This window comes from Hippocampus guttulatus, chromosome 6 (genome assembly GCF_054856545.1).
Source record: "Hippocampus guttulatus isolate MCC_2025c chromosome 6, RoL_Hgut_1.0, whole genome shotgun sequence".
Classification (NCBI taxonomy): Eukaryota; Metazoa; Chordata; class Actinopteri; order Syngnathiformes; family Syngnathidae; genus Hippocampus; species Hippocampus guttulatus.
This window is the reverse complement of record NC_141266.1, coordinates 18,585,317-18,600,327: the sequence shown is the minus strand read 5'-3', so window position 1 is coordinate 18,600,327 and position 15,011 is coordinate 18,585,317. Positions and strand designations below refer to the sequence as shown.

Here is a 15,011-nt window from a genome sequence, read left to right as displayed (position 1 = left end):
AGTGTCAAATTGGCCGCCACCTGCTGCTTCATTCATATTCCACAAACCCAAAATTAGTCCAAATAGTACTGTGTTTAGACTAGTAGGGTCGTATAGAACATATTCCAGTAAAGAAGACTTAACTTTGCCTTTAAATATCAGCAACACAGTGGTTGTTTGTTCTCATTCTGAAGGTTATTTCATGTGAAATGTTGCTCCCCCCCCCCCGCTACTCGTTGCCTTTAATGATATGGTGTCCCACTTTTTCTTCAGCCGACCCCCTGGTGGGAAGCATCGCCACACAGTACCTGACCAACAGAACCGAGCATGACAGGATAGCCAAGCAGTGGACCAAGAGATATGCCACATAGACATGCACACACACACGCGCGCACACACACACACACACACACACATTTGAGCCGCGCTCTTCCGCCTCCTCGACCTCCTCCTCCTCTTCCTCCTCACTCTACCACTCTACCTCTTTCTCCCCTTGGTCCGTCAAAGCACACTCACTAAGTGCATCGCTGTACCCGACCCTCCTCTTCTTCCTCCTCCCCAAACATTTTATGTGTTTGAAAAATTAAAAACACACACACACACAAAAAAAAGAATATTAAACACACAAATCCTTCTTTGTGTTCCTTGTTGACTTGAAAGCTTCTTTTTTATACAAAGAGTAGTAGATTGGGGGATTTTTATTTTCCAATATGTGACTGTTGGAACTTGGAAGTATTGCATTGGAAATACAAGACACAAACATGCCGTTATAAGCAGGGGTGCACAGAAGCGGTGGCCAGGTGCAGATGCGCACCGAAAATGTTACGGTTATGGTTGCTGCGCGTTGGTGTAGCCAGTATTTTGCATGTTTTTGTTTTTATTTTGGGGGAGGAGGGGGAGAAGGACTCATAGCATTGTGTTGTTTGCAAATGATTCGTTCAAAAGAACAACTCTTTTGAACTGATTCGTTCCTTTCTCTGTTCAGTTAAGTTCAGCCGCAGGGCGGCAACACAGGCTGAACCATGCGGGGGGGTTGCTTTGTGGGCACTCACTGCGCTATTACGGTCTGTCAAAATATCTTTATATGAAACCAGTTTGTGATGCAAAATAGATTGGGGACTATCTTGAATGACACCTTGTGTCAGACCCCTCATGGATTTCCTTTTCATTTACCCTCTCTGACGCTTACATTTTTTTTTAATAGCACACAAACTTTACAGTTAGAAAATATGGGTAAAGCAATCACACTGACGGCAAAAATGACATGGTAAACAAAGACAATTGACTGATCTGAAAAGGTAGCCAGCAGCAGCTGCTATCTTGCCCAACCAGTGTGAGCAAACTTACCTTCAAAATTGCAGCGGTACGAAGAGCCAAGAAACTTGAAAGAAATATTCATCCACAGTGACAGGAAGAGTGACATCAATTCTGCATTGCCTCTCCACCAGCCATGCCAACTTGTTCCATCACACATTTCGCACATGCCAGAAAGCGCCAGGGACTGTAAGTTTTATGTTTATCCAGTGAAATCTGTGGGTGGGTTTAAAAAAAAAAAAGAGCACCAAGTAACAACCGCTGGTGCTCCTTTGAGAACCAGACCAAAATAATGTGCACCCCTGATTATCGGCATCATATTCGTTGTCATCCCAATACACACACACACACACACACACACACATAATTACATCACTCTCATTTTCTATTTGCCATTTTGAAGACAATGTGCGCTTTTTACTTTCTCTTCTTTTTTTTGTTGTCGTGTTGGTTTGGACGTGCATGGAACAGGAGCCTTCATGCTTTTTACCTTCCTCCGCTTTTTCTTTGTACTGTATGTAGTTTTTCAAAGACTTTTTTTTCAGGCAGACCACCCGACAGAAAAATAACAATTGTGTGTGCGTGTGCGTGTGCGTGTGCGTGTGTGTGTGTGGGGAGGTCTGCCTGAGAAAAGAGGGCAGGACTTGTATATTTGACTGGCTACCCGCGCCGCTGCTGTTGTGCACTTGTATTACTGAAAACACCCAATAAAAACACACTGTGGTTGGCTTGTGAGAAAACAACTCTGCTCTCACTCTCTTTTATCTCCCATTTTTTTGCCCCATTTCCTGTTGTTTCAGCATTTCTCATGAGTGCAGAAAAAGCAAGTGGTTTTTTTTCTTGTCATTTCTGTCTAGAAAGAGAACGAAAATGAATGTTCTCTGCTTTATCCTGGACAGTTGTGTCCATTGTGCTTCCTTGCTTTTGAACCATTCTAGGTGTGTCAATGCAAATATGTAAGTGTTGTTGTTTTGTCTGAGCTGTAATTTCCAACTAATTGTTTTTACTTATTTTGTATGGATGGTTAAATTGATCATTTGGACTCCAAAGGTTTACTGCCACCAAAATCTATATTCTTCCAAGTAAAGTCTCTTTCGTCTGTCAAATTCAACTTTTGACATCATGTAATGATGATCAAATGCCAGTAGATAGCATTGTTGCATTGCTTTGTATTTGAGATCAGCGCAGATTTTGAGAAGAGCTCTCGTTTTTTTTTTCATGTCGTTTATGAGGAAGAGAAATTACAACGATTTTTAAAAGTGGAGCTACCCTTGCTGTGAAGAATAATTGCATTTTAATTTAACAAGTGGAAGCTCCCGCATTTGCCTGTCTAGCTACAAATGTCTTTTTTTTTAAGTTGACTCACAATATGTGCAAATAAACTGAAATTCAAAGCTATAAAAAATTATAATGAATATTTTATACCCATGACAAGACCTGATGTAAAGTTTTCCCAATTAAAAAAAGCACAAAAAAATAGTGGAAAATGGAATATCACCTTTTTAGTTTACAAAAAATCTGCAAAGAGGTGCATCCGTGGGTCCACTGTATTTGCACCATTGTTGAGTTAGACGTATAAAATTGCAGTGGAATCTCTAAATATTGTTTTTCTCCCCACCCGAAAGGAAATGGTGAACCATTGTTAACTTAAGATGCTACTACACAGTTGCCAAATCTGGCCCGCCACATCATTTTATGTGGCCCCGAAAGCAAATTAAGCATGTTAACTTCCACGATGCTTGCTAAAATTTCAAATCCATAAACTTGCAAACATAGACTGGCCCAACAAAATTGGGGCCCTTTTTAACACCAGTTTCAAGCACCAAAACTAGAGCCAATTTTAGTGGTGGAAAACGAAAGGACTGGCGTTGAACTGGCCAGTTTCAAGCACCAAAACTAGAGCCAATTTTAGTGGTGGAAAACGAAAGGACTGGCGTTGAACTGGACACTGTCCCGCAACTAGCATTAGCATAAATGTGGTGAAAAAGGACCATCAGAGATGCTGCAACAGTGCAGGCAAGCCAGGCAAGCAATCTCTTTGGGCCCCAAATTGCAGAAACACTAGGTCAGGAGTCCCCCACATTGGGTCCATGACTAGCTGTTGCTGACTGGTGGATACTGGCAGGCACGTAGAAACGTCTGAAATTGGTCCATATCAATGGCAAATGGAATACTGTACCCCGGAGACTGCGATGACATGTTGGGATTGGCCAATCTCCCCATGGACCATAATCGCTCATGACAGGATTATATGTATGTTATTTGTATAAACGCTGCTGCTGACAACTGCTTCACATCTGTCTTGCGTTGAGTAGACGCAAACAATTCTGGTGAAGTGCTGAAGAGATACAGCAGTGCCCTTTTGTTCTCGTCCTGCAAATCAATGCCATTGACCACCGCTAGAGGTCCTCAAATAGCAAAAAGCGTCCCATCCAAAACGAAATCCGCCCCTCCAGAAACATAGCTGCAGGTTACGTGGTAAGTGTGTGCTCGTGAGTCAACAACTCTAGTCCGGTGAACAATGTTGTCATGCTCCACATAACTATACAAACACCAACTAAAGCCATTCCGTGTAAGTTGTTTTCATGATTTTACTGCTACATACGTTTAAAGTTGCATATCATTTTAATAACGTTGAAATCAATTGCATAATTTTTAAATAAAACATTTTACTAATACAGTACTTCATTTTGAAAACTTCAAACCAAAAATAACAACATTGGGGGGAAGAGAAAGTACGATTCCTATGTCGAAATGTCTTTGGTCATAATTTCCAAAGGGATCAATTGAAGATTTCAATACTTCCCCCAATCAGTTAAGTACATATACAAAAAAAAGAAATTGTTGTCCCCTCAGAAATCACTGTCCATTGGAAATTGTGAAATGTCACGCGAATCAATTGTTTGAGTGTTCAACTCAGAGACGCCATATGTATTGTTCTTTACAATCTTGTTAATCATTCACAATATTACCGTAAAAACAGAAAATTTGACCGAATCAATTGAAATTGCTGTCCCCTCAGAAGGACCACAGAAATGTCGACCTAAAGACACCATTTGAAAAATCCTCTAGAATCTTACGACCGAAATAGTCTGTTGTGCATTCCATACTTTACAATAAAAAAAACTGACAGTTTATACAAATTGCCGATTGTGAAATGCGCTTGAGCAAATCTCAGTAATCCCTGGTGTTGTGACGCCATGACGTCATTTTTTAATCCAGTACATTTAAAAAATATATATTGGTTTACTGTTTCAATGAATTCCAATCTGATGCTCCAAATATCCACCAAAGGCACTTCTGGCGACTCCGCTTGACTTTTTTTGTGTGGCTGTGTGTGTGCACGCGCGGTTCCGCGTGTGAGCGAGCGAGTGGGGAAGGCGTCAGGAAAGACGTTGACGTTGCGGTTGCGGCGTTTCCTCATCTCCACATCACCTCCACCAGCAGGCACCGGCGCAGTCCAGCCCACTGCGGCCGAGGAGAGCTACTTCCGTTCCGCAGAGGGCGACAAGGCAGCAGCCAGCCAGCCAGACGGCGGAGGTCCAGACACAAAAGAGACTGGGTGAGTGCGGATCCGGGTTATCGAGCCGGGCATGGTGAAGCAGCTAACGCAACATTTGCCTGATGACTCTAAAAGCTTGATGGACTACTACGCCTCCATTGTTGTTGACTAATTGTTGTGACCGCCGAGCAGTGTTAAAAAAAAGCCGAGACAAAACATAATAGACTGTAGTGGAAAAACGGCCGCGGCTATGAGCTGACATGAAGTCGTGCCCCTAACGCTTTAGACTGTATGGTTTGTCTCGAAACGTTTCTTTTTCTTTTAAACGTATCCACTCGTGCCTTTGGATACCTTCAAACGTGTTTAACGCGTACGTTAGATCCTAGTTTAAAGGTCCGTCGCAGCCACGCCGTTCCAGGAAGTAGTCATGGCCTTAGTCGGGCCTGATGAATAGCTGTTGACCCGACAGCGGTTTTTGTGACACACTTTTTTGTTTGTTTTTGCTTCATTCCGACAACATTTATCCTACGCACAACGCACTGGGAATCCAGTTTAATAACCGACAGCGTCTTAACACCAAAAGAAATTGTGTGAAATGAAATGGAAGCACTGTTAGCACGAAGGCTAACGGTGATGCTAACGTTGAAAAAAAGTCTTGATTCCTCTATCGCCATCAAGCTAATTCAACTATCACAACAGTTGATATTATTTGCATTTTGACAAAGAAGTGGGGATAACAAAGACACTCGTTGGGCCTGTTCATCGTGCCTGCGAGGTTAGTGATGTAATTCACTTAAAAGAGCCGCATGCTAACACCAACAGCACCCCAAAAAATAACATTGAGTGCCGACCCAATGGAGACCGATTGGACAAGACTGCATTCGACAGTGCATCGCTATGTAGCATCTATGTTAAAATAACAGAAATTGCAGTTCCCTCAAAAATATCAGTTGAGCACTGTTCATGCAGAAGAAGTCGGACATTCTCTTTAGAAGCTGTTGACTGACTACCGCTGCGGTCAAAATAAATATGGAAATTGCAATCCCTTCACAGAATTATGAGCAAAAGAAATCAATTTTGTGATCTCAAATGGCAATTACGTGAAGCTACGACCAAAGAAATCCTTTGAGGGCCGTTAATCCAAGAAAGCCTGACGGGTTTTTTTCTTTCCAAAGTGGTAGCACTCACGACGCTACAATAATAAATGAATAAATAACGATTCTCTCTGCTCAGTTATCACCAAGGAAATGTTAACCAAAAAAATAAATAAAATAAATTGAGAGCTGTTCATCCATTCTTCATGAACATTTTCTTTCCTCCACAACTATTTTCAAAATAATTCCATCAGAAATTATGACTAGATCAATATTGACAGAATTCAATCGTTTGAGGAATGTTCATATCAAGAATCAGACATTTTGTTTACTGTCTCTTTGTTGACCATTGTCATCATGACAATTTAAAAAAACAAATCCCTCACAAATGATGACCCCAGATACAATTGAGGAACTTGATCCTAAATGCTGCTCCTGGAGTGCCGACTATAAATAGAAGATATCACAGTGCACTGGAAAATGCATAGTAGTAAACAATATTATGTATTTATGATGCATTTCATTGCCCAAAAAATATTTTAACACAGGTGATTTGTGTTGTCCAGGTCCGGGTTCTTCTCCAATCCAAACCGGAATGTCGGATGAGGATTCTCGTGCCAGCACCAGCTCTTCGTCATCGCCGCCGTCGTCCAGCCAGAGCAGACAGAAGGACACATCTTGCAAGAAGAAGCGTGAGAGCAAAGCCAGCATGAGCAAGACCTCCAAGCTGCTTTCCACCAGTGCCAAGAGGTCACATCATCACTATTATTTCATGTCAATATGTTCATTTTTAAAGTCCCTGTAAAGTGAAAATAAATGTTTTCTAAACGTGACACCCCACAGACAAATGTTGACACTGCAAACTGTAATTGGTTAAGAAAAACCTCCAAGCACAGCCTTTAAAAATCATAAAACATCAAGCTGGAACGCTGTGGATGTGTCCATTGAATGCGTTGAAACCACACCCCTGTCAACAGGCAATCAAATACATCTGCAAGTCCTCATACGATGGGTGCTACCTCGTCTTCCATCTTTCTTCTCACTGCGCATAACTGCGTGTTTGATCTGCAAAAATATATCGACTTAAAGCCTTCAATGGGTAAAGGGCTCTGGTTATCAAAGGACTTGTCCACACTGTGACAATGAGCTGTTCGGAAAAGTGGTACGCAAGCACCAATCCCTTGGCCATACACCGGCTGTCCTGTCGGGATTTATAACCATCTCGCTCTTCCGTCTTCTCTCAGTCATGCACATGCGCTCGTGGCTGACAACGGGGCACATTAAGGATTCTGAAGCCATTCTCGGACTCAAAGGAAACGAGGCAAGGCGCTTTATCGCGGCTACATCAGAGCGTAAGGGGAGACTTCACCCCAACCTCCTTGTGGCTTTTCACTCTGATGAGAGTGCAGTCATGGGAAACAATGAGGCGCTTTAAAGTGGCCACGTCAGTGGTTTATCCGAATGGAAGACACATTTTTGGGGGTTTAGACACAGCTAGCTACTACATGTTGCACCTGAGCAGATAACCTCTGTCAAAATTCTGTAATTGATTTATTTTACGTCAATGTGTTTGTGTAGGATTCAGAAAGAGCTGGCTGACATCACACTGGACCCGCCACCAAACTGCAGGTCAGTCGCAAGCAGCTCTTTGATGCCTTTACAGTTGATCTTGAAGCTCTCGAGCATTCTGATAGAGGTCTCTGAGTACACTCTCTGGGGCAAAAATAATTTGGTAATTTGAAGTTTAAAGCATGAAAAATTTGTTACTATTATCTTCACGTTCGACAAAAAAAAATTATACTTCAATCCCTATAAACATTGCCCGAATGTGGTTTTCTGCTTGAACTAATTCATGACACAAAACAATTGAACACCATGAACATTCATTCATATTTGGCAAATACATCGTCATTATTAATAAGTCACTGCGACTTCTGAAAGTAAAGTTTTATGATGATAACATTTTCATTTTATCACACACGAGCCAATTTCCGCCCGGAATTTTTTACTGAGTTCCACACACAGAAAATGTAACAGCCCTGAAGCCATCTGATGATGTATCCAACGTCATTAAAAAAACAAAATCCTTTTTTTTTTTTTTTATTGACCCAGTAACCTTTCCCAAATCCAGTCATTATTTTAACTAATAATCCCAAATAAAACAATGTATTCAAAATTGGTAATTTGAGTATATGTCCACCCTAATTAGAAAATATCTGAATTTGGCACTGTATTTCTTTTAACTAATTAATATTGCCATAAATTGTCTCACATTTAGCAAGATCTGGTTTTTTTCTTCTTCTTTTTTTTTTTTTTGGTCAGTAAAATATGTAGTGATGTGACTGTGGCATTGTTGCTGTTGCATTTGCCTGCTTGGCGGATGTTTTCACCCCGAGTGTTGTCAGGATGTGGTTTCATGCGACACTCTCACTTGTCTCACTTGTCTGTTTTGTGTGCGCGCAGCGCCGGCCCCAAAGGAGACAACATCTATGAGTGGAGGTCCACCATCTTGGGACCGCCAGGCTCCGTGTATGAGGGGGGCGTCTTCTTCCTGGACATTGCCTTCACGCCCGACTACCCTTTCAAGCCACCCAAGGTACATTATTTGCAGTGAGGCGCTGTCTATGGCGGAGGATGCGTTCCGGACCCATTCAGTGAAAAGCCACCATATTGTGACCCAAAACATTTTTTTAATTTCCGACATGCTTGAAATGTATTTATACTTTGACGTTGTGAACTCTTTTTAACGTGGCATCTCGACTTCCGAGTGACCTGACATATTTTAGAGTTTTATAGGATCTTATATCACTTTTCTCGAGATTTAATGACGATATGATTTCAGGATGATCATGAGATATGGTTAAATTAAGCTTGCTTGCACGATAAATGACACTCCCAAGTCAAGGCATCCCCGTGTTGCTTGGCGCCCCTCCCTCTCTTTTTGGGAGTCTTGTCGTATGACATCGCTTTGTGCAAGTGAAAAGAAGACTCGCAGTGTGTTTGCCTCAAGCTGTTTCACTCCCAAGTGGAGGTTTCCTGCAAGACTGGCACATACAGCAAAAATAATTTAAACATTGCATATTTAAGTAGAAAAATGTGATCGTCACATGGTGAGTGAGGTGTGTTCGCGTTAAACATCCAGCCAGCTTTACACGTGTGAATGATTGAGACACCATTAAGGGTTCCAATGGGACTCATTCACCTCTGTTGCAATCATTTATTCTTAATCCTGCTGCCTAATTAATACGACTGAAGGACAAGAAAAAAAGTCCTTATGTGGTGAACTACAAAAATAGGCCACCGAGAAAGCTCACAGAATACCTCTTACAAGCATCTTGACACTATAAAAAGGCACTTTTCACATATACCTACAAAACCTCAGAAGCGCTATGAATAAAACATACAGCACAAGTCGCTATTTTCAAATAACATTAATTTCACTGAGCCCCAGGGATGAAATACTCAATATAAAAGCAGTCAGACGCAGTGTGATACGGCTCTACAGTGTTGCGACACTCTATCAAAGTTGGTTGTTTGCACCCCGACGATGTTGACCTTTTTTGAAGATTTTTTTTTTCTTCGAAATACAGTCCTAGAATTGTTGTGGCACAGCACGTTGAGCTCTGCTGAAGTGTACTTGGAGATGCAGTGTAATGAGCAGGTCTCCCAACTAAACAAAACCTTTTTAATGTTTTATTATTTGGTGTTTTTTAATGTTTAAATGTCTGTGGGAGGGATGCAGCTTTTTCTAAATATATTTTTTGGATGGTCTTTTTCTTCTATTTTCACCTGCGTGTCTAGAACGGATCCCAGAACGAATTTGAATGTGACGTGGCATATTAATGAGCAAACAAAGCTTTGCTGTGAATACATCAGATTTAGCCCAATGCTAATGTGATTAGCAGCCCGGTGCGTCATCCACTTGAACACCTCCCTCAAATAGATACCTCAGCTCCCCCATCAGGAGGAGGAAAAAAAGTAAACAAGCAGCCAGTGTTACGCTATTGTTTACAAGTAGACATGACATGCTGAGCAGATTTAAACTCTGTTGCTAACAGGAACAGCGGCACCAACCGAGGTCTCGTGGATAAATTGTGGAGATGCATTCCAGTAGGCACACGTGGTCGTGTTTTTGAGAGGGGCTAAAATGAATTAATGGTGTTTCTATTCATAACAACAAAGAAAACTGATTGGATATGCAAATAAATTGAGTTGCTAGCTTGGTCACGGAATGAATCGATTCAGCAAACAAAGGTTTTGTGATTTGTGATATTCCTCCAACCCCTTTTGTAATATGTGTCTTGACTCCCATAACTGTTGGTAAAACACACACACACACACACACACACACGGGCTGAACAGTGAGTGCACAGAGCACATAGCGGCCTCCAGAGGGCGTCTAAGCACCACGTAAAAGTGCACACTTTTGAGTGGGCTGCCCTCAATCACAACATCATCAGCAGCCTTGCCTGCATCATGTTAGTACAGGCATATTATTAATATTACGTTAGTCCACGTGTCACCAGCCAAAGTTCCCCCCTAAAGACCATATGAGTAGCCCCTTTCTAAAAGTAGCTCACCGGGAATGGGGCATTGATTTTCTAGGAATGGTCTAGAAGTAATCATTTGAAAATGTAAACGCTAGCAGAGATTTATTGAAATCAAGTGTTCCATATTGATCTCTTAAGTATAGGGAGAAATCATTTCATACGATCACGTCGTCATAGCTGTATCTTGACTTTTAGTAATCGCATCTAATATTACATCATTTGAGGTAATTTGAACTAATGTGTAATTTCAAAAGTGTCTATCAAAGTGGTAGCGCTTTGCATTAATTAGTATCCAAGTCGTATCTCTCATCTTCAAAAAAGTTGGTGACCACCTAATATTAGCCTAATAACATCATTGTCTAATTCAGTTTTAGCCTTTAAAAAAAACATTAATTCTACCTTGATCTGGATGGCTGAGAATCTACATGGATGTTAAAAAAAGAAATTGCACGTGGGCATTGGTAATTGATTTTGTGAAGGCAAGTTCATAATGAAATAGGCAATTGTGCTTTTAGGTAAATGAATTTACATGACAATAAAAAGTGCACATTTTTGGCATTGTATTGAAGTGTTGCTTGGCCATGCGTATTTGTTTGTTTAGGTGACATTCCGCACTCGGATCTACCACTGCAACATTAACAGTCAAGGCGTGATCTGTTTGGACATCCTGAAGGATAATTGGAGCCCCGCCCTCACCATCTCCAAGGTGCTGCTGTCCATCTGCTCTCTGCTCACAGACTGTAACCCAGGTAAGACATGCCTACTGTTTAAAATTTCTATTACGATGTGGCCAAGTTCACACACACACACACACACACACGTGGACCTACCATCGTCACTGTTTTTAGAAAGCCCTGTAAGCTTGTTTGGCATAGCAACAGGAATTTGGTAGGCATGTGTTGACCCACACAAACAAGGCTCAAGAACTTATGCCTGAAGAGACATGGGAAGCAACCATTTTACGGCAATTTGCACACTTCCAGGGATCCTTCCAATAGTTTGAAACTAGTCATCTGACTTGGGAACATGACCCATAATTCAGTCGGCCATTTTGATTTGTCATTCGAGAGATCCTTCAGAGATGAGGATGTCAGCTGGTTATGCAAACTCTTGACTCAAAAGAAAAAAGTTCTCCCCTCAAAGCCTGTTTGATTTCACATAAAATTTTGGTGGCATGTCACTCATGAGCAGACCCCCCCCCCCCCAAAAAAAAAAAGCAAGACGACATGTTCAACGCGACACAAGGAAGTCTGACATCGTGGTTTGAAGCAACCAGTTTAGGATCAGTTTCCCACCATTTTCAGAGGTCCTTCAAAGATGAACTTGACTTGGGGATTTTGTCGGATTGCTACCACATTTGACCCACATACACCAGACAGATATTGCGCAATTGTAACCAAAAGTTGAGTTTTAGTTTGGTGCGGCTGGATGGATGGCTGCTGAAGTTGAGGATGAGGAGAGAGGAGCGTTGGCGCAGAGCGCCGATGCGTATTTGGAACCGTGAGTCGCCGCTTGGAATTGAAATGGATTTCCATGGGACAGGAGAAGTGAACCAATCTCTTTTTTCGTCAATGGATGCTACAGCTTCTTGTTGACTTTGAAACTTAGCTTGTAGCCCACGTGTGCACATTTTGAGCATGATGTCTCTGATCCACTGGTTAAAGGACACTTTGATTCTCTCCTCTTTCATCTCAAACTGCTTCAAACAACAAAGCGTGTGATGGAAAAGTGGTTAGGACTGCACGACTGTCCGTGTTTTATGTTATGTGTTGTGTTTATTATTTTACTTTAACTGTTTTGTTAAGCGCTTTGTTACAGCTGCCGCTGTTGTGAAAGCGCTATATAAATCAGCAATGTATTGTATTGTATTTAGTGAAGTCTGATGAATGGCCATAAAAGCAAATCAGTCTAATGAAGTCAACTTTGCCTGCAGCCGACCCTCTGGTGGGAAGCATCGCCACCCAGTACACAACTAACAGAGCCGAACATGATCGAACAGCCAAACAGTGGACCAAGCGATACGCCACTTGAACCTGCAGGTGGCGACAGTGGGTTTAGGAAGGGAGGAGGAGGAGGAAGTCCAAGGAGTGGTGGGGGCTCCTGGTGGTCTGTGTTGGGGGGGTTGGTTTTTATCTCAGATTTTTAGTACTTTATTGTCTGGTATATTTTTTTGCTTCCTGATTAAGTTATCTGCGCAAATATGGAAATAAAAGAACACAACAGAAAGGAAGTGGTGTCTGTGTCATTTTTAAAACGTATTATTCCACTCATCCTGCTTTTGAGCCTGACTGAAGCAGGTGTGTTGGAATCCGTATATCATTAGCGATTTCCATTTTCAAGCGGATATAATAAAGCTCAATAAAATGGAAAAATTGCCATATTTTTCATACTTCATTTTTAGGATCAAAAAATGCAAAACTAGCTTGGTTTCAATATTTAATTGGTCGGGTTACAGAAGTTTGCTTACATGCATCAGTCATGCCACATTAGATTGTTCGCCGCCACAGTCACAACCAGGATCACGATCAGCCGTGCTCCGGCCTTCCTGTGTGGAGTTTGCACGTTCTCCCCGCGCCTGCGTGGGTTTTCTCCGGGTACTCCGATTTCCTCCCACATTCCAAAAACATGCATGGCAGGCTGATTGAACACTCTAAATTGTTCCTAGGTGTGAGTATGAGCCCAGATTGTTATTTGTCCCTGTGTGCCCTGCGATTTGGCTGGCAACCGGTTCAGGGTGTCCCCCGCCTACTGCCCGAAGACAGCTGGGATCGTGTCCAGAATACCTCGCGACCCTTGTCAGGAAAAAGCAGTTTGGAAAATGAATGAATGTTTCAAGAATCCTTAAAATGATTGTCATAGTTTGATGCTGTGTTACACCAGTACGAGATGGCGTCAGCAAAAATATTTTGTGATTTAGCATTGCCCGTCTGTCTAGGCAAGGCAAGGCAAGCGCAATTTTATTTCTATAGCACATTTCATACACAGAGCAATCAGAAAATGGATGGATGAATAAAATAGTATGTTCAAGTCTGAAAAATAGTTCTAAAAGATTGAATGACAGTTTTCTATAAAAGTGAAATACAACTGAAATGCACTTGTGCACCTCTCCGTGAGCCGTCACCTTACCGTGGTGGAGGGGTTTGTGTGTCCCAATGATCCTAGGAGCTAAGTTGTCTGGGGCTTTATGCCCCTGGCAGGGTCACCCATGGCAAACAGGTTCTAGGTGAGGGACCAGACAAAGCACGGCTCCAAGACCCCTTATGATGAAAAAAATTAAAGGATCTCAGTTTCCCTTGCCCGGACGCGGGTCACCGGGGCCCCCCTCTGGAGCCAGGCCTGGAGGTGGGGCTCGTTGGCGAGCGCCTGGTGGCCGGGCCTACACCCATGGGGCCCGGCCGGGCTCAGCCCGAAGAGGCAACGTGGGTCCCCCTTCTCATGGTCTCACCACCCGTGGGAGGGGTCAAAGGGGTCGGGTGCAATGCGAGCTGGGCGGCAGCCAAAGGCGGGGACCCTGGCGGTCCGATCCTCGGCTGCAGAAGCTAGCTCTTGGGACATGGAATGTCACCTCTCTGGCAGGGAAGGAGCCCGAGCTGGTGTGTGAGGTAGAGAAGCTCCGACTGGATATAGTCGGACTTGCCTCCACACACAGCCTGGGTTCTGGTACTAGTTCTCTCGAGAGGGGTTGGACTCTCTTCCACTCTGGAGTTGCTCATGGTGAGAGGCGCAGAGCAGGTGTGGGCATACTCATTGCCCCCCGGCTCAGTGCCTGTACATTGGGGTTCACACCGGTAGACGAGAGGGTTGCTTCCCTCCGCCTTCGGGTGGGGGGACGGGTCCTGACTGTTGTTTGTGCATATGCACCAAACGGCAGCTCAGCATACCCACCCTTTTTGGAGTCCTTGGAGGGTGTGCTGGAGAGTACTCCTGCTGGGGACTCCCTTGTTCTGCTGGGGGACTTCAATGCTCACGTGGGCAATGACAGTGAGACCTGGAGGGGCGTGATTGGGAGGAACGGCCCCCCCGATCAGAACTCGAGTGGTGCTTTGTTATTGGACTTCTGTGCTCGCCACGGATTGTCCATAACGAACACCTTGTTCAAACATAAGGGTGTCCATATGTGCACTTGGCACCAGGACACCCTAGGCCGTAGTTCGATGATCGACCTTGTGGTTGTATCATCGGATTTGCGGCCGCATGTTTTGGACACTCGGGTGAAGAGAGGGGCGGAGCTGTCAACTGATCACCACCTGGTGGTGAGTAGGCTTCGATGGTGGGGGAAGATGCCGGTCCGTCCTGGCAGACCCAAACGTATTGTGAGGGTTTGTTGGGAGCGTCTGGCAGAATCCCCTGTCAGAAGGAGTTTCAACTCCCACCTCCGACAGAGCTTTTCCCATGTTCCGGGGGAGACGGGGGACATTGAGTCCGAGTGGACCATGTTCCGTGCCTCTATTGTTGAGGCGGCCAATCTGAGTTGTGGCCGTAAGGTGGTTGGTGCCTGTCGTGGCGGCAACCCTCGTACTCGCTGGTGGACACCAGCAGTAAGGGATGCCGTCAAGCTGAAGAAGGAGTCCT

The 15,011-nt window shown here is 43.4% G+C and overlaps 2 protein-coding genes across 3 annotated transcripts in view; both read left to right on the top strand.

The window, feature by feature from the left end:
* ube2e2 (ubiquitin-conjugating enzyme E2E 2) overlaps window positions 1-2,036 on the top strand; it is a 43,738-nt gene extending 41,702 nt beyond the window's left edge. For both annotated transcript variants that reach the window (XM_086112905.1, XM_086112904.1), the window contains exon 6: window positions 253-2,036. In XM_086112905.1, the coding sequence (XP_085969031.1) occupies window positions 253-350 (98 nt within the window). In that variant the 3' untranslated portion in view covers window positions 351-2,036. The remainder of the gene's footprint in view (window positions 1-252) is intronic.
* Window positions 2,037-4,692: 2,656 nt separating this feature from the next.
* On the top strand, window positions 4,693-12,669 carry LOC147203921 (ubiquitin-conjugating enzyme E2 E1). Its single transcript, XM_086113633.1, has 6 exons — window positions 4,693-4,855; window positions 6,456-6,639; window positions 7,468-7,518; window positions 8,353-8,485; window positions 11,041-11,188; window positions 12,373-12,669. Exons 2-6 carry the CDS (start codon window positions 6,485-6,487, stop codon window positions 12,468-12,470), a joined length of 585 nt encoding a protein of 194 aa, XP_085969759.1. The 5' UTR covers window positions 4,693-4,855; window positions 6,456-6,484; the 3' UTR covers window positions 12,471-12,669.
* The last annotated feature ends 2,342 nt before the right edge of the window (window positions 12,670-15,011 follow it).